Raw genomic sequence first — 23,618 nt, 5'->3', positions numbered from 1 at the left:
TCTCTTTCTCCTGGGCCGCCTTGTGGCTGTGCCAATCATCATTTGCCCACCCAAGAGCCTTCTGTGTAGTCGGACTTGACCACTAAGGGACATGCTTTTCACAGCGTTAAGAGGTTAAGATGGATTAAACTAAGCCATCAAAACTCTGCAGGCTGCAAGTAGCTTTCAGATCGTTGGGCTTTATAAAATAAATTAAGTGTGAAAGGTGAATTTGGACACTTTTATTTATTTCATAATGCTATAAAACTAGGGATGTGGGTTATTCGAAGGCTCCAGATTCTGGTACACTTGTGAATTATGGAAACCGCTGTAGAAATTTCTCCTAAAATATTCAGTCCAATCTAGTGTTTTTATAGGCTTAATGCCAAAAATTTTAGTACACACAGTAAATTAATAAAACCCATTTCTGACATCATTTTTCTAACATGTTTCGATAGCTGAAGTTTTTATTTTAGTTTTATTGGCCTCTTTTCTTCATAGTCTCATTTCCATTATTCCTTGGAGATTTGCCTATTGTAAATTAAACTTGAACTCTGGGTAACTGATAATTGTTGAGGTGACAGTTTCCAGTAACTGGGTTCTGCTGGGAAACAAGAAATTCCTATGGCTTTTTAAAATAGGTTGACCCTGTGGCTTTGGAAAAATCTTAATTGAAGACAAGTATTTTAGTCTTCAACAAACAAAACAAAACAGATTAGCAGAAGTTCAAAATTGTAGGATAAAGTTATAAAACAGTGGTGTATTATAAGAAACAAATTAATAATATATTTTATTTGTTTAAAATAATATCAAACTTAATATTAAAATAATATATTTTAAATATATTCCAAATTTGTTGATAATTAAAAGTTTTCTCTGGTCAACTGGGCCAGGCTTGACATTCAACATTAGACTGTTGGAATTACAGTAATCTGTTAAGAGAAAAATTGGTTTTTAAAGGAACTGAAGGCAAAATTATATACCTAACTTTTTTGAATGTGCTTATGTAACTAATCACGAGACAAAACTGAGGAGAAAGTTTTCCTTCCCTAAGAATAATAGAGTACATAAAAGGTACGTGTATTAAGTATACTTTATTTTGCCTCAAAAAGTTTGCTGACATTCACTGAACAAGTCTGCATAACATAAAATAAAAAGATTAGGGATTTAACATGATAGAAGTGTAATGAAACTGTCCACATTTTTGTATGCTAGCTGACTATTAGCCTAGTTTAGGCTCCGTGTTATAACAGATTTAATTTGAATAACACCAAAGCCTGTCTTCGATCCATATGGTAAGAAGTTGAAACCACTCAAGCAGCTCTTCATTTTTTTGTCATTTAATATTTATTTTCATTTATATATATGGCACTTTAACAGGTACGATATATACAGTACTGTTCCAGCCCAGTCAAGTATTTATCCAATACTATCTTCCCATGTTACTTCTCTGATCTCCAGGATTATGAAAAATAATTTTAAGCCCATTTATGACTGAGTCATATATGACTCTCAAAGAAGCAAACATTTTGAAACTTGAGCTTAACTAAAATCATCCAGATTAGTGAGGGAACATTTAACACATTTTCTAGCACTATTTCGCTTAGAAAGTTTCCAGTATGCATTTGTTACACGAATCTCATAGTGTGATTACAAATGTACTACTAGGCATGAGTAAAGAAATTTTTTCTCCACCAAAGTTGACTTTGCCTTGGTAGGCATGGTTTAAAGTAAGTAACTTGCTTGAGACTTTAGATGAAATAGTTAGCTTGTGCGACTACTCATTAAGTATTTTGAGTGATTTTATATGTCATTTACTTGTTTTTAAATAGGACCATGCAAATATACTAATTAAAAACCCTAACAATAGAGATCTTTGAGAATGTGATTTAATTCTTACGTTGGGCATATTTCAAGAAACTACTCTTGTTCTATTTCCCCAAATTTATAAGTAAACAAGAACAATACCTTTGAAGCAGTGGAAAATGTCAGAGGAATAAAGGGACAGCCATCATCTCTGTGGATTTGGCATTAGGAATTTTAGAGTTACTTTATTCACTGTTCCACAGGGTGGCAGTAATATAGCATAGACTAGGAAGAACGAAACCATTTAAAATTCTAAGTGGAAAGTTAGGGTGCAAACGTAGTCTTTTAAATTTCACGAGTTTATTGTGAACATGCACTATAACATGTATACTGCACGTGTGTATGAAATCAGTGAAGTTAAAATTCTTTTCACATAACCTGGAAAAATGTGTAAAGCAAAACAAATGTGACAGGAGTGTGGCAGTTGGGATTGAAATGGTTTTTATGTTGTTGTTTTTTTTTTTTTTTCACTGTTATATAAAGAGTTTAAAAGCTAGGGTGCTTTATATTGAATTTTTTCTCAACTAGGTGTATATTTATGAAATTAGAAAATTCTAAGCATTCTATAAAATCATTAAAATATATGCAGTGCATGTGTGTGTGTGCACAATGTGTGTATCTACCAAGAGAAAAATAAGCATCTTAGGTATTTTCGAAAGATCTTGGAAATATAGTAATGGTAAGGCAGTTGCAGAAATTACAAAAAGAAGGTTGAATTTGTAGTTCTTAAGATTTTAGTGACCATTGGGAGGAAAATTTCAGAACAATGGTGTCTTTAACAAAGTCTACAGGAAGGCAAATAAAAATTAAGGAAAGGGGTACAGATTATAAATCTGTAATATGGGAATAAATCAGTCCGTTAATGCCACTTTCAGTCAAATGGCTGAGGATGTATGTGGAAAATGAACACAAAAGAAGCACACACACACACACACACACACACACACACACACACACAAAATGTTTAGTGTGCTTTAAAATTTTACACCTCTACACCCAGCTCCAATTCTGAATTTCTTAATTTGGATGACTTCTCAGATCTTTCTATGTGCAAACCTGGGGCTTAGGCAAAAGTTATGGAGTAAAACAAAGCAACAAGTATTTTGTTGTTTGGGGGAAGTTTTTGTTTTGTTTTTTACTGGTAGGTTTTTTTGGCTGAGTCGTGTTTATTTGGACTGTTTGATGAATTAGCATCAGTCAGAATTATGTGCTGTGTCTAAGTATAACCCCTATGTTAGTAGAAAGGCTTACCTTCCAGGGATATAAATATAATACATGTAGCCTTATTTTTTTTTTATCTGAAAATACTTTATGGAAAATATTTTACCAGAACACTGTTGTGGTAAGAGAGACACCAAGACAAAGCAGTGCTTTAAATTGAAAATTTGAGACATGCTTTCAAGTGTTCATTACAAAGGAAATCTCCCAAGTGCCTTCTGGAGCATCTGGGTTTTTTCCTTGAATTCATGTGACAATTGTTTAAGGTATAGCAGTTAAATTGAATTATCAGTTGGGTGGCATACCTGTTTACAAAAATATTTCCATTTAGGAGTAAGTTCAGCTACATAAGAAGTGACACTATATTGAAATAAGAACTATATAGAGAGCCAAGAAAATAAATGTGCAAAATTTAAGAAAATGAAGCTATGACATTTTGAGGAATTGACGGAGTGGAGGTAAATAGGTGTCACCGACTTCTGTCAACCTAGAATGTGTCACTTGCCCTTAGAATTTGAGATGATTAAAATTCAGATGTGTCCACCAAATGGCTTCTCACATAACTAGCTGAGGCAAACCTGTGCAGCTTAAGGGTGGCTCACATAAAACTTTACAAGTGAAACAGCAACATCTCCCATGTACATTTTGGGGCAGGATTGTTATGAAGTGATCTCTGTGTGGCCACGACCAGTGGAGGAACAGAAAACAGATGTGAAGTCTCTTTTGAGATTTGTGCTCTGCAGTCATGTGCAAAGATGAAACAGGCAAAGCAATTAGAAAATGTCAGTTCAAACAGTCAATCGGCATGAATTAGAGAAAAGCTGTTAACATAGTTCAAACCAGAACATGAATTCATGGAAAAGTGATTTTCTGCATGTTTATCTTTAGAAAAGGCTAAAATGTTTACCTTACAATACTGGTTTTCTTAGATTACTAATTTGGTAAAAATCAATATATGCTAAATAGGCATTTTATTAAGTATTTGTGACATTGAATTTATCCTAGATTATTATAAAATTATTTTATAATTAAATATAATGGCTTCCAGTAAACAGTTAAATTCCTATAATTTAAAATCTACCTCAGTTGAATTGAATAGTTTTAAAATATTTACATGTATTGCATCACATTAGAAACAGCCAATATTTTGATTCTCTTTAAAAATCCTGGAAGCTTAACATACTTATTTATAGATGCTAGTCATCTTTGTAGAAAGTTAGTAATATAACCAACATCACAATCCTATATGTATGTACAAAATATTTTCATGGTGTGGAGGTAGTTGAAACTATCACTAAGTATGATTGCCTTAAGCAACTAAAATTATAATGACCTCCTTTCTCTGTATGTTGTTTTAAACACATACTTATGAGGGGCACCTGGGTGGCTCAGTCGGGCAGGCGACTTCGGCTCAGGTCATGATCTCACAGTCCATGAGTTCGAGCCCCGTGTCGGGCTCTGTGCTGACAGCTCAGAGCCTAGAGCCTGCTTCCGATTCAGTGTCTCCCTCTCTCTCTGCCCCTCCCCTGCTCACGCTCTGTCTGTCTCTCTCAAAAATAAACAAACATTAAAAAAATTTTTTTGAACCCCACATATTTATGAAATGGGAATTACTATTTTTACTTATTATTTTTTGCAGTGGCTAGGTATGTGGATATGTTTTAACCAGGTGAGACAGGTGTAGCTGGTTGGGCCCAAAAGATCCCATTTCTGCTAATGAAACCTTAGTCACGATTCTGACAGGGGTTGGGACATGGTGCGGGGCACCCAAGTGCCGTCTCAAATTTAGAGACTAAAGTCTGTGTTGAGTGTAGGTTATGTGGTTTCTGTCTGGTGACTTCCTGAAAGATTTACTGGCCTTCATTTTTCTTGTCCCATTAATTACCTGAAAAGCATGCTTTTATTTTTTGGTTGAGCTGTTTTGTGTTGCCATTTGGTTCCATTTTATGCAGCCTAACAGATCCCTCTTTTTCACTTCACCAGGTACGTGTATTCACATTTTCAGTTGGCCAACATAATTATGACAGAGGACCTATTCAGTGGATGGCCTGTGAAAATAAAGGTAACAGGCCTCTTTTCTCCACCACATTTATTACTAAAAAACAATTGATAGATGCTAGTGCTACATCTTATCATTTAATATAAAGTTGTAGCTGATGTTTATCGGAAGAGAGACAAGCCTAAGATGTTGAACAAATTTTCTGTAGAGAACATTGACATTATGTGACAGTGTATAAAAATTCAGACATTTGATCATATGGTATATGATGTGGTATATTATCATTCAGTGTTTCATTTATAGATACTTAATGTTACTTATCAAGTAAATACTTATCAAATAAGAATGAAAGAATACATGAATTATATAAAACTTACATATGAGAAAGTGTGACATGTTTGTACATTTTTTCTAAGTGGTTAAGTTTTTTTTTAAAGTCTTCTTACACATTCCTAGGTAATTCAGATTTTCTGTAGTGAGTCCATATTTCCCATATACACAGAAAACAAAACGAAACAAGATGTTATTTGACAAACTGATCATGTAACAATAAAAAGAACCTCAGTTTATTAGGAAAGTCCTGTGTAGGCAAATATTTTATATGAATACAATAATTGTCAGATACTATTATCATGTATCTTTAATAATTTCTCCAATAATAAAAATATTGTAAATGATGCCAGGTTCCCTACTGTTTTATAGAAAAATCACAGTTATTTGATACAGTTTAAGTTATGTAGTGGAGTTTGTCACAAAGCCTGTGCATTTGTTAAGGATATGCGTTAAGGAAACATTTTCCACATTCATCTATGATATTGGTATATTAGTATTTGTTGAATTCAAAGTGAAAAAAAACATGGCCTTTTCTCCTCTGAAGCCAGAAAAAAATTTTGTGGTCATTTATTATGATGTTCTCTCTATATATAAAAATATGTATATGTTTCAGGTTATTACTATGAAATTCCTTCCATTGGAGCGATAAGAATCAATACTCAGGTAGGATTACAAGTTATTACAAGTTTTAAATACAAGGTATTTAAAACTTGTTGAAATTATTCTCTCAAAGAATAAGATGTTTCTTTTCTGTTTTAAATATGTTCAATTGGAGAAAATAGGTGAAAATGAAAAATGATCCATAATATTTGTAATAAAAGGATGAGTATCATGGTGATGTATATTGATTATTATTACATCAAGGTTCCCAGTGTTTTCAAATATGCAAAACTCAGGTGAAAAACTACATGTGTTCTTTTCAGATGTTAAAAACATCACAGAAAATTAGTAAAATGAAAATTTACTAGCAATCTCATTTCATTTAATTTGAACTTGGTCCCATTTCAGATCATTTAAGTGAGTTTCTTCCAGTTGCAGGTACCTCAAAGAAAAGGAAGCAATAATTAATCTGAACAAATTATACAAGATTCTAATCAGAATTTAAATACTTCCTAAATAACCCCTGCAGATGTATCTATCTATGTAAAATAAACCTGCAAGGTGCCTGGGTCGTTCATTTGGTTTAGTGCCTGACTCTGGGCTTTTGCCTCGTTTCATAGTCTCGTGGTTGTGAGATCGAGCCCTACATCAGGCTGCACACCCAGCATGGAGCCTGCTGGCTCTCTCAAACATAGTAAAATTACAACGAGGAGAAAATTTTTCTACAACCATTCAACTGAAAATATGCCTGTTAAATAACTTCGTAGATTGAAGCAACTAAGTTAATATAAATATATATTATTTTCAAGCATTCATAAGTTACAATTTAAAACCATTACTCAATTTTAAACATAACTGAAGATCCACAAAACAGACTAAGGCAAGATGTAGCACAAATAACATGGCATTTGTGGAACTGAATACTGACTGTGTTTTATGTTGAAATGAAACAGCAGCTGCACTAGAGTCTGATGTCTTATTTGGCACAGTGTTGCATTTATTTTTTGATATGTTTAAATGTAGTTTTGAATTTCAGCCAAACAGTCTGTGATATGAAAGCAAGTATGTGGCTGCTTTATGATTTCAAATTTGTGCACTTCCATCCAGTAAATCACAGAGCCTTAAATAGTTTAGATTAACATAAAACAATTCACAAAGAACGTATTTCACCTATCATTGGCTGTACCTCAGAAAAAGAATGTTTTGGTATTAGAAAAAAACGGGGGTAGATCTACTGTATAAATAATATGAGTTAAGTACTGTTGATTCAAAGTATGTAGACGTACCATTTATGGTATACCCAAAATGGCAGTTAAATGATTATACACTTACTCCCTTAATAACTTTGATTCCATATTCATTTTTAACTCTTAGATAATTTTCTTCTGTGGAGTTTTTTGTTTTTGTCTTTACTACGACATTTCTTTTTTTCAACCCCCTAACATTTTTTTTTTTCTTTAAAATATAGGAATACTTGGATGTTCTGGGAAGACCAATGGTTTTAGCAGGGGACAAAGCAAAGCAAGTCCAGTGGACAAATGTGTATCTAGATGCACTGGTAAGAGATTGGCTTTTCAACCAAAGAGTGTCCTAACAAAAGCACACAGCTCATTTCTGCATCTTTCTAGGTGACATTTATCTTTTCCAATTCATTAAGTCCTTTCTGAAAGTCCTTCTATCACACCCTTCTTTGCTAGAATTTAGATAATAAAAACCTCGTTTTGTCTAACCATACATGTAAAGTGTTAACTTTATTTTTTAGGTGATCTCTTGAGAGTGTGGAATTTCACAACTCAAATCTTGAATTTACAGGCATTTCAATAACTTTCTGAATTTTTATGTAAAAAAAAAAAAAAAACAAAACAAAAACCCTAAAGTCAAGTGAATGAGTCCCTGCTACTGCAGACTTTAAGCAAAAATTTTGAAATATTTTAATAATAGACTTCAGTTGGCAGAAGCATGTATTGCCTCCACAACTCAAGCCAGACCCAACAAAGCTCAGAAGTACATGCAATTAAATAGGCAAGATAATCTGACCCTACTCTGAAATCATCACGAACCTATTAGCCTCTTTATATATCATCTCTTGTTTGAGATTCGACCCCAGATTTTTATGGAACTAAGCCATTAAAATGATCACATGTGGTGTGATGTAACAAAAACATGTTAAGTTGTCCATTGTGAAACTCAAATTTTAATCTAAGTATCCTATCATATTTCAAAGCAGTGGTTCTGAACTGGAGGAGTTTTTGCCACTCACAGGTCATTTGGATATATCTATGGATATTTTCTGTTGTCGTGACTGGGATGGGTGGGGTTGCTGCTGACATGTCATGGGTAGAGGCCAGGGAGGCTCCTAAATGTCATACGCCACACAGGACAGTCCCCTCACCCCATGCACATGCATACAACGTACAACAAATAATTATTCAAAAGATCATTAGAGCTGAAACTGAGAAAACTATCTAATGTAACTCCAACTTTCCTTGTATTAAAGTTGCAAATAGTAAATATCATGCTTAAGATATATACATATGCTTAATCTTGATGAGAAGACTTTATTAATGATTTGACTAATGTGTAACATACCACAGAGAACCAAAATCCTAAGCCCTGAAAAGTAAATGCTGATTCACTAACCCTTTTTCCTCCTTGGAGTGCAATTATATGCTGATACTACTTCCCTGAATGCAATCCTGACCCCAAAGGGCAACACGCAGTCCATTTACAATTACTTATCGTTTGGTTCTTGTAAAATAAACATATACAGGAAGTTGGAAGAAAAATAGACACTATTAACAGCAGCTTTGCATGCTAAGAAAGATAAAGTGAAGCTTGCTTACCTCAAATCCTAGCTAAAATTACTATCCAGTGTTCCTTCTTGACATCACATATTTATTTAAGGTCACATGGTCATCTAAAGCTATGGCCAAAATGTTTCATTTTTCCAAATCCATCACAGGACAGAGTATGATAGGAGGAGTCAATAATTATGCCCTGTAGGATTTCCTATGACCAGAAGTTCATTAACCAGCACGTCTACATTGTTGGTAAGGTTCTCACTGATAGCACAGATGACATTAGGAAGAGATTCTGGTTCTAAACATGCTGTTCTATAAGCTGAAACTAAATGTAAAGCAAGAAAAAAAAAAGAGGCACATGAATTGGCTAGTCAGAAGACACGTAGAGCATTCTTTTACCAACTTGAGAATGAAAAGTGATGGTCTTGTATTTCTAATTACTTGTCTGTAATCGCTGCATGTGGCAGATTCGCAATATATGCTGGTCAGTATATCTTGGTTACATTAAGAAAAAAAAAATGTAAACACGTTCCAAGACAAAATATAATGAAAAAAAAAATGAAAAGAACTCTGGAAATTCAGAAGAAAGAAGCCATATATTTGGGGGTGGTGTAGGGTGAGTTTAAAAGATGGTGACAGTTTAAAAGATGGGTATGTTGGAAAATGGTACCTCACTCACTTTGAGAGCTAATGGGAGTTAAGAACAGAAGCAGACTGGAACAATATTGTGGAGGGTTCATTTTATTTGGGAGATAAAGTGAGATTCTTTGGATAAAAAGAAGAGATGGAAAGAGTTGGAATCAAGAAAATATAAAAATACCAGATAAATTCCAGGAGGGCAGAAATCTTGTCTTATTTCTCTAAATTGTTCCCTAGGAATTTGTACAAATTTTTTGTCTGCTTAATCAATGAAGAAGGAAATGGAAATTGGGTACCAAGGAGTTCATTGATGATTTCATCTCCTATGTTAGAAGTCTAGTGTCTCATTTTAGGGCACATGTTACCATATTTAGAAGCACATTACCATACTCTGTAGAAATGCAAAGTGATGTGCAGAAAATGATTGCCTCATATACACTTTATCGTGTATCATGCTAGCTTTTTTTAAAACTATGCATTATAACGAATAGAAATCTCTCCAAAAGGAATATTTACTGAATTGTGTTTTGGAGTCCAGTTTTATGAGTTATCTCTAATCTGATTTTATTGAGGTAGAAAGTTTTCATTGTGAATATGAATTTGCATTTTGAAGGATGTTTCCATTGTTGAATATTCTTGCTTAGAACTGAACAGGGAGCCCACATGTATATCATCATGCACCAATTATGTGTGGTTGATTCCTTAATTGTATTTGTCCCAAACAGTTTGGTATCTTGTTCTGGTGAAAGCCTCTCTCTCTGTTTGTTCTTCCTCTTTAAATTCAGTTCCCATTGTTTTGGGGTTTCTCATATGCACAATTATAAAGTATTTCTCTGTGAAGCCAGGATGTTTCTGGAATTAGAACAAGGGTCATGAGATTTGGATTTGGGGTCATTTTTCACATGATTACTAATATTTTCTCAGCAAATTTGAAATTTTTAACAATAATTTTTAAATTAAAGTGTGATTTTTTTTGAAAATGTAGTTTTCAAATGAAATAATGGTAAATAAATATATAATATATATATGGTAATAGTGGTAAATATATATATATATATATATATATATATATATATATATATATATAAAATGGCTGCAGATAGCAGTAATAAAAAAAAAAAAAAACCCTCTGACTTGAAAATCGCCTTATTTCAACGAATCTCCATGGATTCATTTAATATTTGAAATGATCAACATGCTGGTTGACACTAGGTCATTACTTTTGTTAGACTAAACTGCTTTATACCAGACTATTGCATTTGATGCTTACAGTTAGCTACATTATTTGACTTTGTCAAAAAATACTATTTGTCTTAGAGGGTGTTAGAAGCATTATTGCTTGTTTAGAACAGCATAGTATTTTCCAGACGATTGCAAATGTGATATTGATAACTTGTTTCTTCTCTTTATTCTGCTATACATTTATGATTTAACATGAAGCCTTTGGCTTAGGGCATGAAAAAATTAAGAGTGAAACTACACAAAGGAAGGCAAACAAATTCTATAACAATATTTTAATATCACTCTGTTCATGGAATCCCTGTGAACAAAAGAGTGGAGGGGCAGGGTTACTGAAATATTTAGTGTAATTTGAGTTTTTATAATTTTAAGTTATTTGCAGTGCTCTCTCAGACTATTATTGTAGAGGTTGTGGGCTTCAATAGCTGCCTAATAGACTCTCATTATTTCTCAGATGTTTTAATTGATTTTTTAAAGACAAACATTGTGAAAAAGCTTTCAAAATCATTTACTAGGTATTTGTGTCTCTTTATAATGTAACCATAAAATGCAGTGTCAAATACCAAAGACTAATTCAGAATGACAAAGTTTAAATTGTAAGTCTAATTTGCCTTTTTCTTTCTGAATCTATTTTTAGGAACTAGGACTTGTCATTACTGGAACTCTTCCGGTCTTCAACATAACTGGCCAAGTTGAAAATAAGACAAACTTAAAGGTTAAAAGTTAATTGATAAAATTAATAATAATAAATGATAAACTGTGACGTCAAAGCTCAGTGTGGATAAGATATTTCTATAAGGAAATACATAGAATGTAACTGTCTTGTGAGACCAGAAGTAAGAGGCAACAGCTGCCTATGTGATAACCACCTGGGAAAAAGGAAATGCAGGTCAAGTTCTCTGATTCCCCAGAGTCAGGATTCAACTTAACTCTGTTTAACTATGAACTGATGAGAACACAAGTTCAGTCCCTGGGAGTAATTACATGACAGATGGGCAATACTATTGTGTGCACATTTTTTAAATGTATCTAAGATATCCATGGAGCTCAGAAAGAAAAATCCAAAGAACACAACCATGGTAATGTTTGTCTCTGGTGTATGTATGTATTTTTATTGAAACATTCCTCCTCCAGCTCCCATTCAGACAGTAGTTTGTTTTGTTTTGTTTTTAAATTATCATGTAACTTAAGCATCTGATATAAAATGAATAGCTCTCAAAAAAATATTTAAAAAAAATGAAGAGCTCTATTTTGTTTTCTGTTTTTTAAAGATTGAAGAAAAATACTACATGAGTGTCATAAAAATGTTGATTTCTACAGCACTGGAAATATTGTCAATGCAAGGAGATGCTACCAACTTAAAAATTCTGAAAAATTTTACTTGTTAGATTCCACTCATTTTTAAAATACTTTTGATTTTAAAATAGGGTTGCATTCCTATTTCTTATATTGCATCAGAAAGAATTTTAGATTGTGGGACAAGTTAAGAATTTTTTTTTTTTAACACTATATATTCATTTTAGGCTTTGTTTGACATTCCAGACTGGAGGGGAATTTATTTCCAGTTTATGGCATAATGAAGTCTGTTGCACTTACTATTTGTTCAGTTATTATAAATTTCAGTTGAACTCTTTACTTTTATAATGTGGCCATCAAAAATGTTAGTTTTTTTTTTTTTTTTTTTTTTTTTAAGTTTCTTTATTTTGAGGGGGAAGGGGAAGGGCAGAGAGAGAGAATTCTAAGCAGGCTCCACATGGTCAGCACCGAGCCCTATGTGGGGCTCAAACCCATGAATCGTGAGATCATGACCTGGGCCAAAATCAAGAGTTGGATGCTTATCTGACTGAGCCACCCAGGGTCCCCAGGAACCCATTGTCATTCTAAAAGATCTCTGGGTTCTAAATAATTTAACTCATAAAGGAGTAATTCTGTAACTATTCAGATGGACTAAGGGATTGCTTTAATTTGGAGGGTTTGCTGAGACCAGAATTGGTCCATGACAAAAGAATATAGTTGATATAACTTTCTCAGTGTTTGTGCACCTACACAAAATTTATGGTGTTCTCATGATAACTATTGAATGGATTTTATAATTTTCGTTGCAACATTTTAATTTATTTTTTAGTTTATATAATTCTATTTAAAACTGAAATTCCTGATTCTAAATTTTAACACCATTTTCGTCTTTAATGTCCCTGAGAAGATTATGATAGCAGTTTGCCACATAGCCCTTGTTGACTTGCAACTAAAGCTTGGATGCCCATGTTTGATATCTCTCAAACACACATACAGCTACAACTGACTGTACAGTAGCAATTAAATATTAGAGATAATGAGTACAAGGGGCATCAAATAAATTTCCTGGGGCACCTGGGTAGCTCAGTAGGTTAAGTGTCCAACTCTTGATTTCAGCTTAGGTCTTGGTTTAAGGGTTGTGAGTTCCAGCCCCATGTTGGGCTCCATGCTGAGCATTATGTCTACTTAAAAAAAAAAAAAAAAAAAAAAAAACCTACATTTTCTATTTTAGCCACAGTCATCAGGATTTCATTTACAATAATAAAGTCCTGGGTAAACAAAGGTGGGAATCATTGTAAATTGGTATCAAAAGCTGTTTCACCCTTAAAAATGTTTAAGCTAGATTGGAATATAACTATTGTCAAGCAAAAGGATGAACATATATAATAATTGTGTAGAAATATGTGCATTTTTTTAATCCAAAATAGACTACCTTTTTGCTATCTTTTATTATAGAACCAGCTAATTCTTGGTGTGATGGGGGTTGATGTATCTTTGGAAGATATTAAGCGACTAACACCACGTTTTACAGTAAGATGAAATTTGCTCTTTGGGTATCTTTTTATTTTAGAGTTCTGTACTAATTTAGCTGTCTATAAAACATTTAAGTAATCCTCAAAAATCATGTAGTTAACTTACCAAATGAACTAAATGTTAAGGTCTTTAAAATAATATAAAGATACTATGCTGTCTTTCTTCATGCTTTAAAATGTGTTAAGAATTTTTTATCTTTAAAGAATGTGATTTCTGACTGTGACCCAGGGATTTTTAATTTTTTTTTTTTTTCCAGCTCTGCCCCAATGGCTATTATTTTGCAATTGATCCTAATGGTTATGTTTTATTACATCCAAATCTTCAGCCAAAGGTATGTATATAATTTGTTTACAGTGATTAATGCAATTCTGTAAAATTAATGGTTAATGCTCTTAATAGATTTGTCATCTTTAAATTCATTATATAGCACTAAATATAAAGGAACATTAGGTCTGTAATGTTAATACATGACAAGACCACAGTTTATAATATATGAAAGTGTGAAAGCACTATTCATTTTCTCTTACCAATTTAGTTGTCCCATATTCCTATGGAATATTTAACCAATATTCACAACTCAAAGACAGCCATTATCGCCCCATGCCTGAGTTCACACATCCCCTTGGGATTTTGATTAAGGCTGTAAGGTAGATTGCCCCAGATGGGTGTGAACCTGATAAATAAAAGTAATGTTCTTCTATGCACAGATCATATTTTCCATCACCCTTTTTTCTAGTAATTATCTGTCTTTTTCATCTCCCAAAGTGCTTTTTTCTTTCTACTTTTGAGCATGCTTAAAAAAAGAGGAATGAAATTCAATAAGTACAACTCCATGGGATGAGCTTCAGAACTGGGAGGTGTTTATTAATCAGGGAGTTATCAGAAAGTGACAAAATCACATAGATGAATTTTTTATTCTAATCTCTATGCTAAGATATGAAATATTTTCCTAAATGTCTTATCCAGCTTCTTTCACTTTCCATTAGTGCTTCACAGGTAGGATGAAATATATTTATCTGGAAATAAAAACTGGCAAAATCATATTACATAATTGTAAGTTATGAGCATCTTCAAGTTGTTGCTTAACTTTGGAGATAACACTGAAGATACTTTAACCCATGCTAGAGGGAAATACATCCAGATTTAGTCATACTATCTTCTTTCCCTCAGTCACGAATAGTTAATGTTAGTGATATCTTTGGACATACACAAATATATTCATAAACACACATACATTTAATGTTGAGTCATTTAAATACTTTTCAAATCAATGATAATTAAGAACCATTGATATTGAATGCAAAAACGTAGTAAGTGGTTGTAGGAAATGTGATGATTTTAAAAGTTCACTTGGGAATTTATTTCCATATAAACTCCATCATGATCTAAATATTAGCTAATCAAATGTAGCTGCCTCTCATTCTGCACTATATTTAAAGTGGTTATTTTATTATAAAAATGGTATAGACATTTCTCCCCATTATCATTAGTCTATCACAGGCCTTTATAAATATGTCCTGTTAAGTTCGTCTTAATAGAGTTATTTATGATTAGCTTAATATTCTATGATTTTGTCACAGTTGAAAATTTGTATCTTTTTAAATATTTTTAAGATTTTTAAAAAATTTGCAATGCCATTGTTTGGTTTTTGTATATCCAATATATTTTAATTTATGTTCCCACAACTGAAGTGATTTAAAAGCAGTAACAATGTAACGTGTTGAAAGGTGTGAAGGATCCCCATTTTTATGATTGTAGGTCTTAACCCCTTCTCCAAAAGGAAGTAAAATATATCACAGACAAAATAATAAAGAATAATAATGAGAATAATGTACATACAATGTATATAAATCTATCATTTAAAGGCAATAATTTGAAAAAGGTTTTCCCCCTTTTATATATTCTTCTGATAAGCACTATTTACATAGAAAAATTTTACTACTATTTGATGTTAACATCTATTTTTCTCAGATTTGGAATAATTTACTAACACTCATATAATTACAACAAAAATATAAATTCTATAGAAAGCATTATTACAGCCCAGTTGATTTTTTTTTTTTAGAACTATGTTAACTTTTCATATTTTTGCATAGGAAATTATTAGAAGCAAGTGTGCAACAAAGATATTTAGAAAATACTATTTTACAAAACCATTAAAATACGTTTGAACAATTGATGTGTTCTTTTCTCTGAAATTTATGCTTGTGAATTAAATACGCTTGTGAATTCTCATCATTAGATTAAACATTATTTGTGTTTTGTGGGTGATGGTGCATGCTTTTCAGGTAGACCAAAGAACTGCATAAAAGGATGATAGAGTGTAAGACATCTTGTTTGTTTTAGAAATTGACAAGTACAAAGGACAGATATGGTAACCACTAGTATACTAACAAAATTATTCTCAGTGCTTTCATCAGAAATTTACCAGTAGAAATAAAGGAAGATAATGCTGTTCCATAATACCCCCCCCTTTTTTTTAAATAAGGTCAAAGTCTAGTGTTATTGCAAGTATTCTTTGTTGAATGCCTTGTGTTTTCTTCCTGAAATTATAATCTTAAATTATTTCAGCACAATTTTGTAGTTTGTAGAAGGCAGTATGAGTATCCTTCAAAAAGGCTAGAATCTCAGGAAATAAAGTAGGTATAAACCTTTTACATATCTAATTTTCTAAGCAATCATTGCTAATCTCCTCATGTCTCCACCATGACCACATTTGACAAGTACTGGATTATGTATCCTGCTTTATTCCAAAATGCATTTTACATTTCTTACTTTTTGTTTCATAAAAATAACCAGATTGGGTACACTTCTAAGATACTTTATTTTGGTCAATCTTAATAAATATTTATTGTATAGGAAGTTGTGCATAATCCACACTTTAGAAGTCAATATTTAAAATAAATCTACAGTGTTAGGATTAAATTCTCCTTTAGTTCCACAGATACTACATTTGGTAACACTTCAGAAAACAAAGCCACAAATTTTAAGGGCTTAATGTTGACACTTCTCAATATCTTATAATAATTATATTTTAACACATTTGAATCATGTAAATTCTAAAATCTGCAGGATTTTTTTTTTGAATCAGCATTAAAGTTGTCTGAGACAAAATACTTTTCTCAGTATCCAAATATGTACTTTTTTAGGAAAAAAGGAAGATACTAAAATATGCTCCTAAACAATTTTTTGAATACTTTTACTAACATAACATTTTTTATACACCACCAGTATTTTGAAACATTCATTTTATTTGTTGACATGTCATGAACTCTGTGATACCTGCTGCTGATCAAGGAAATATCTGATCAAAATTGATTGTAGGATAGAAGCCTTACCTGTGTTGAAATGTAGCTTGATGAATTACCACCTTTCTGTTGCTTCAGCCTATTGGTGTAGGTATACCAACAATTAATTTAAGAAAAAGGAGACCCAATGTTCAGGTAACTGTGAATGAAGTTAGCAGTGGCTTCAAATATGCTAAATCAGAGTTGAGATTAAGCTTCTCTTCCTAAAGCATCTGATTAATGCTGCCTTTCCTGACATCAAGCTTCCAGAGCATGAGTTGGAGATAAGCATCGTTTCTCAAACTGGAACGAAAGCATTATTAATGATGGCAGGGGGTATGCATTTGCTAACTTAAGATTGCTAGCAAATTATGTAATGTCGTTAATCAGAACAACTATAATGAGATGGCTTCTAAAAGTAAATTTGTTATTAAAATTGTGAAATTAGTGTCCAATCCATGTTTTCCTAACAAGTGCTTGTAAAATTAACTTCGAAGTGGAAATAAAAAGACAGTTCTGGTGTGATAGTTTCTGTAAACCATACATTGCAGGCCAAAATTTCTTTGAATTTCTAAAGTGTATCTTAGGATTAGAGGTTAGAGAAACTTCTCTTAAGCTAATTAAAAATGCCCAGAATTGCAAATAAATATTGTAAATTGTTATTGCCTGACAAGTTCATTGCAAAATCTTTTCGCTTTTGTCAACAAAATTTAAATGTTACTTTATGTGTGCATATTTCTATAATTACATTAAAAATAATCAGAGAGGATACTTCCTACAGTTTAGTACAGTACAGTATGTACAGTATGAGAATTGTTACAGTTACAGAATTTCAGAATTCCGAAGGAATTTCAGTATGATTTAATGTTTTATATGTAATCCTATCATTGCTCTAAAAAAAGTTAGTGGCATTATTATGGACAGGTAGTATGATATTGAGAAGATATTATTCAACTATTTTACCCCATTCAACCTCATTTTACTTTAACTTCTTCATTGGAAAAGTAGGAGGATTGAATAATGGTTGTTGTTGTTTTTTAATTTTTTTAATGTTTGTTTATTTTTGAGAGAGAGAGAGAGAGAGAGAGAGAGCATTAGCAGGAGAGGGGCAGAGAGAGAAAGGGAGACACAGAATCCGAAGCAGGTTCCAGGCTCCGAGCTGTCAGCACAGAGCCCTATGCGGGGCTCGATCCCATGAGCTGTGAGATCATGACTTGAGCCGAAGTCGGACGCCCAACCGACTGAGCCACCCAGGCGCCCCTGAATAATTGTTTTTTAACCTACGTGATATATTCCCCTAGGAAATTAAATATATATATTGATCTACAGCTCCATCTCCTGAAAATTCTGAACTAATGTGACCAGGGATGGGACCCAAGTTAATGAATAGTATTTCAAGCTTTCCAGGTTGTTCTAAAGTTGCAGAGCCACTGGATTAAAAGAAGCTTCAATTTTCTTCTAGCTCTAGAACTCTGTGCAATCTGAACTTCATGTTGTTGCATCAGTCTTCATATCTTTTATGACTCCTGTAGAGGTTAAAATGAAATTAGTGTCTTTTCTTGATTTATTAAATTGTCTCCTGTTACTCTCCTTGCATGCTTCTTTTTGTGTATTATCTTAAATTATACTTTTTGCATTCATGTATATCCTAGCAGATTTTCATTTTTACAGTACTTTCAAATGTTGCATGTAAATGTTATAATTTGAAAATAAACAACCTGAAAAATGGTTTGTTTTATTTTTACTTTCTTTCTAAGGAAACCTCAAATGGCAAACTAGCAACCATACAAGACTTTAGAATTTTAGGAATATTTTTTGAACTATGTAATATTTTTAATCATCCTAAGCACTAATTATTTCTATTTAAAATCTGTTTAAAGGCATTCTGCCTTTTAGTTCTACAAATGTTGTTGTCTTTATGTCAGCTGATACTAAAATTTTACACATGAAAAGTGTTATATATTTAAAATATCAAACAAAAGCATTAGGAATGAAGGGACTGGATTCCTGTTCTCAAAATTCACTTGGTGCTTTTTTATTATAAATTTCTGCTTTTGAATTTTTCAATCATTGTGCCTATGATGGGTCTTTTAAAAATGGTCAGCTAGATTGCCATTTAAAAAGTACAAGTTTTGCATTGACATTTTGCTTTTACGATTTCATTTTCTTCTCTGTGTCTTTATATGTTGGATTGGGACATGATCTTCATATTGCCAATTCTTCCCGATAATGCCTCCGCCATGCATGCTGTTTGGGTCTGGTCATGCTATGCATTATCCATTGCATGTAAGATAATATTCTTATTTATGTTTATATTTTATCATTTTGATTATGTTAACTTTGTTTTGCAGTGAGTATGTTAAATTTTTAATGCTGTTATGGTGTTTGTGTGAAGAGGATTTATTTCAGGGAACTTTAAAGAAGCAATTCTGAATTCTATAGTCCAATTTAGAGTATCCTTTTGTTAGTGACATTCTTGGTTCATTTTTTTAAACAAAGGATTAAAATTGTTTTCAATATTGATTTTTATTTTATCTTTATGAATTATGTTACATTTCAAATGAATATTTGCTTCTGAGCCAATATATTGCTATCCAAACAATGGTCAGTATTATCACCTATTAAGCAGTCTAATAGTCATTTGTAATATTCTAGAATCTTCTGATTCCACACATCAAGCTCATGAGCAGTGAATATTTTTTAAATAAAAGCATGAGACACAGTTGAGATTATTGTTTTAATTTGCCTTTAAGAATATCCATTCATCAAAACCCATAGGAATCATAAACTGTCATCATTTAAATGGAGTTATAGCTTGAAAGAAAGCATTTTTGTCATAATTATAAAATAAATACATGCCATATATAATGTCATTCAGCATTGAAGTTAGTGTTTATTTAATTTATTTGAATTATTGTTATTATTTTGGGTAGTCAGTCCAAACAGTGTTTAATTAAAATAGTGATAATCTCGTTCAATTGATGGTCCAAAAAAATAAAAAATAAATAAAATAGTGATAATCTAAATGTATTTTGGAAGAGCCTGTGAATCTGAAATCACTAAAATTCCAGTGACCTTGCACTAATACAGCATAATTTGTATTTATTACTTCTATCTAATTAATTATCACATTTTGGTGGCATTTATTTTAGTCCAAATTAAAAATCCAGTTTCTAAAATCATTTAGTTGTAAAATTATCGACACCTATTATGATTTGATTATTCGAACAAACTTTGATAATCTATTATCGCACATTACATTCTTAGCATTGTTATAAAATAATCAGTGTATTTTTTTATCAAATGGTTAAATAAGTCTTCATTTTATGATTGAGAAAATTTTTAAATGTCATATGAGGTAAACTTGCCAAGCTAACAGTTTTATTTGACATAGTTATAGAAATAAAGAGTATGCCTTATTCCACAGTTAATTTTACTTATTCACACCAGCAAGCAAGAAGAAGCAGCAGGAGACATTAAAGCAGAAAACCATATCTAGTGAACCCAAGGATTAATATTCTAGTTAGATTTTAATTACAATAGGTAATCTTTATTAAAGTCCTTATGACTTGACCACGTATTTTATCTTATAAAATTTACTTAATTTATTAAATTCAAATGTAAAATTTCTAAGATTCAAATATATAAAGCAAACTTGCGTCTTTATGCATCTTAAGAAGAGTATGTTTAGAATAGTTTTACTTAGCAAATTCAAAGTTAGTTTTTAAAACATTTTCCCTCATTTCTTACTTTTTATAGAACACAAGTAAAGAAACGTGTATCACTTAGATGTTACCTTTGTTTTATTGCCAAGTATGTTATCAACGTGGCTTCATTTTGTTCCTTTACCATCCTATTTAAAGGAAAAAAGTTTCAAGTAGATCTTTGATTGTCATATTCACACGGAACTTGTCATTATAAATGTAGTATCTAACATACCACTCCAAATGAGACTGTCTTCAGTTGGTGGCAAATTAAAATTTTCTTGCTTCACTGAAAGCTCAAGCCTCTACTCTATTATTATCTTAAAATACATGTATGCAAAACAATATATCTTTGTATAACTGTTTTGTCAGCCGTTTAATACACCTTAGGTAAGTAACTTGTATGTAATTATTTTTGTGTTTGAATATACATTGAACTGTTTACATACAACATCAGTTTTCAATGTCATATATGCTTAATTATTATTATTTTCCCTGTAGAACCCCAAATCTCAGGAGCCAGTAACTTTGGATTTCCTTGATGCAGAATTAGAGAATGACATTAAGGTGGAGGTGAGTGTGTGCCTGATCAGGTCAGATCCTGGGGTTCATTCATTCCACAGTATCTGTTGAGCAGCGTCATTGTGTTATCTTCTCTTGTAGATCCTGTCCACACAATGGTGAATGTTGTTTGTCTTTAAAATTTCTAGGGGTTCTCTTATGCAAATGATCATATGAAAAGGAATGAGTATTTTTAGTTGGGTGTGACATTAGTTTCCTTCTTTCTTATCCCATAGTTAGAGGTATTTTAAGTATTTCAGTACAAATATAACTTACAAATTGCAATAAACAACGCAGAGATGGAGGACATTGCTACAGAGCTAAAAGAAAAGTTGGAGGGAATCTAACCATCCAGCCACCCAGTGAGCAATGTGAAGGGCAAAGCAGCCATGTTTGTCTTTGTATACTTAAGCCAGAAACATTTCTATTTTATTTCAAAACTAAAACTGCATGCCATTTCCTCTGAGAGGGTCTTCCTTAATAATAAGGATAACTAATAATAATATTTATTAAGTACATAATATGTGTCAGTCATGGATTCTCAACAGCCTTTGAAATAGATACTATTATTATATTATCTTTATTTGTTGAACTGAGGATAGATTTTAGGTCCAGAGAGGTTAAACAGCTTGTCTCATTAATCAGCCAGTAAGTAGCAGGACCAGCATTTGGATCTGGCTTTTGCGCTTCAGAGCAAAGATTTTTAAGATTCTTTTATATGGATTAACTTCTCCTCTCATCTATGCAAAGGCCACCATATTTCTTTGAGAATTTGTCATGGTGTGTTTTAATAGGCACTTGCTTTATGCGTTTTACACATTGACTCCCTCATTGTAGAACAATAGAATGTAATTATTTGTTTTTATTACCCAAGACCAAGACATAGTGCTGGGATGTCTTAGGTGATTAATGAATGTTTGTTATAAAGTGTGTTCAGGTGATAGAACAGGATCATGTAATAATAAAGAGCATGGTGGTTGGGACTCTGATGCCGCTGAGTGACTTTAATATTATTTAACCTATTACATCTCACAATCAGTCTCATAAAGTACTCGACTATTCTTTCATTAGTTGTATTTTAAAAATTAAGGGGTAGCTGAAGAGAATTAAGGATACCTTTATTATTTTAAAATATGTAAAATGACTGTAACATGGTAACTTTAAAGAATGTGGTAACTTTTTAAAAGAATATTCCCAGAGAAAACTACAACTACTGGTACAACCAGCCTATTTGTATTCAGTCTCTTGTAAAATAAGGTATAAACCTTGAAATATCGATACTTTAATAATCATATTATGGTAGTCACTTGAATACGTGCAATAAAGTGATTCTTTCATCTTCCCTTAGATTCGAAATAAAATGATCGATGGAGAAAGTGGAGAAAAAACATTCAGAACTCTGGTTAAATCTCAAGATGAGGTAAGGATTAAGTCAGGCTTATTAAACAAAACATATATATACATAATTATATTGGTAGTTTGTCTTTTGTATTAAAGCAGTATTTATAAAACAGAGATGTCTCAAGTAAACATTTTTTAAGGTCTTTGCTGGAAGAGTATTTTTAATAATATTTTTAACTCTTTTTAATTTTTCTAAAGCATGTTGCTTTAAGTTTCTTGATGTTTTACATTAATAACAATATATTCTTGAAAATTATATTTCATGTCTCCATTTTTTAATCATCTTAGGAAATAGAACACAATTTAATGTTGTGCCATGTTCTTAGCCATTTCATCATGCAGAATTGAAGAAAATATGTAATAGCTGTGTTATATGATTTCTACATGCAGATCTTCGAATTGTTGGGTTCCATATATTATTTTGTTTGGTGTTTTAATTATTTACTTTTTTTTTTTTTTTTGGTGTATCTTCCATCACTATTTATGCACTTTATAATTGCCTTGCATTTAAATCTGAAACTAAATCAAGAGATAACCCAACTACACCCATAAATCACTGGTACAAATAAGTAATAAACTCATATTGTTTGATACTGATGTGGAGGAACTATGTATATGAGCAGTGTGTCTATCCATTATCAGTCATATGTGGAGTAAATACACAGACATTCACATATTTGACTATTTAAAAAAATATATGGAATCCAGAGGCTTTGGAGCCTGGAAATTTAAGTGTATGTATATAACTTACATCCTTTTCCTCACATTGTTATCCTTTTTAAATGTATACATTTCTTGAATTCCTCAGCAGATCTTTGTCTAGGGTGGAGCTAGGATCCAAATGGGATCATTCATTAGCAGGTGGCTTTTCTCACTTAATACCGTTAGGAGTCCCCAGTACCAGAAGACAGGAGGACGTATATATCAATTGCAGTCATTGTTGAAATGTCGATTCTCTTTACTTAGACTTTAGCCATACTCGTGACCCGCTTACTCCTTGAAGAAAGATGTAAACCATTCAACAATTGTGCCAACTTTTCCATGTTGTTCTGCCAATGAGAACTCTTTGACCTACACGTTCTATCCTCAAGTTATACATTAATTTTGTTTGTTTTGAGTCACCGTGATATTTTCCTAGTTTGCCATATTTTTTGCCATATTT

The 23,618-nt window shown here is 32.2% G+C and overlaps 1 protein-coding gene across 10 annotated transcripts in view; it reads left to right on the top strand.

Moving 5' to 3' along the window:
• CACNA2D1 (calcium voltage-gated channel auxiliary subunit alpha2delta 1) overlaps positions 1–23,618 on the top strand; it is a 495,933-nt gene that overhangs the window by 419,904 nt on the left and 52,411 nt on the right. For 5 of the 10 annotated variants that reach the window (XM_045494628.1, XM_045494626.1, XM_045494625.1 and 2 more), the window contains 9 exons: positions 5,047–5,125; positions 6,009–6,058; positions 7,464–7,553; positions 11,312–11,389; positions 13,426–13,500; positions 13,760–13,834; positions 16,890–16,946; positions 20,996–21,067; positions 22,404–22,475. In XM_045494628.1, the coding sequence (XP_045350584.1) occupies positions 5,047–5,125; positions 6,009–6,058; positions 7,464–7,553; positions 11,312–11,389; positions 13,426–13,500; positions 13,760–13,834; positions 16,890–16,946; positions 20,996–21,067; positions 22,404–22,475 (648 nt within the window). The remainder of the gene's footprint in view (positions 1–5,046; positions 5,126–6,008; positions 6,059–7,463; positions 7,554–11,311; positions 11,390–13,425; positions 13,501–13,759; positions 13,835–16,889; positions 16,947–20,995; positions 21,068–22,403; positions 22,476–23,618) is intronic. The other 5 variants (XM_045494634.1, XM_045494632.1, XM_045494630.1 and 2 more) reach the window with 2 other exon arrangements.

This window comes from Leopardus geoffroyi, chromosome A2 (assembly GCF_018350155.1).
Source record: "Leopardus geoffroyi isolate Oge1 chromosome A2, O.geoffroyi_Oge1_pat1.0, whole genome shotgun sequence".
Classification (NCBI taxonomy): domain Eukaryota; kingdom Metazoa; phylum Chordata; class Mammalia; order Carnivora; family Felidae; genus Leopardus; species Leopardus geoffroyi.
The sequence above is the reverse complement of the archived record's forward strand: the minus strand, read 5'-3'. Positions and strand labels throughout refer to the sequence as shown.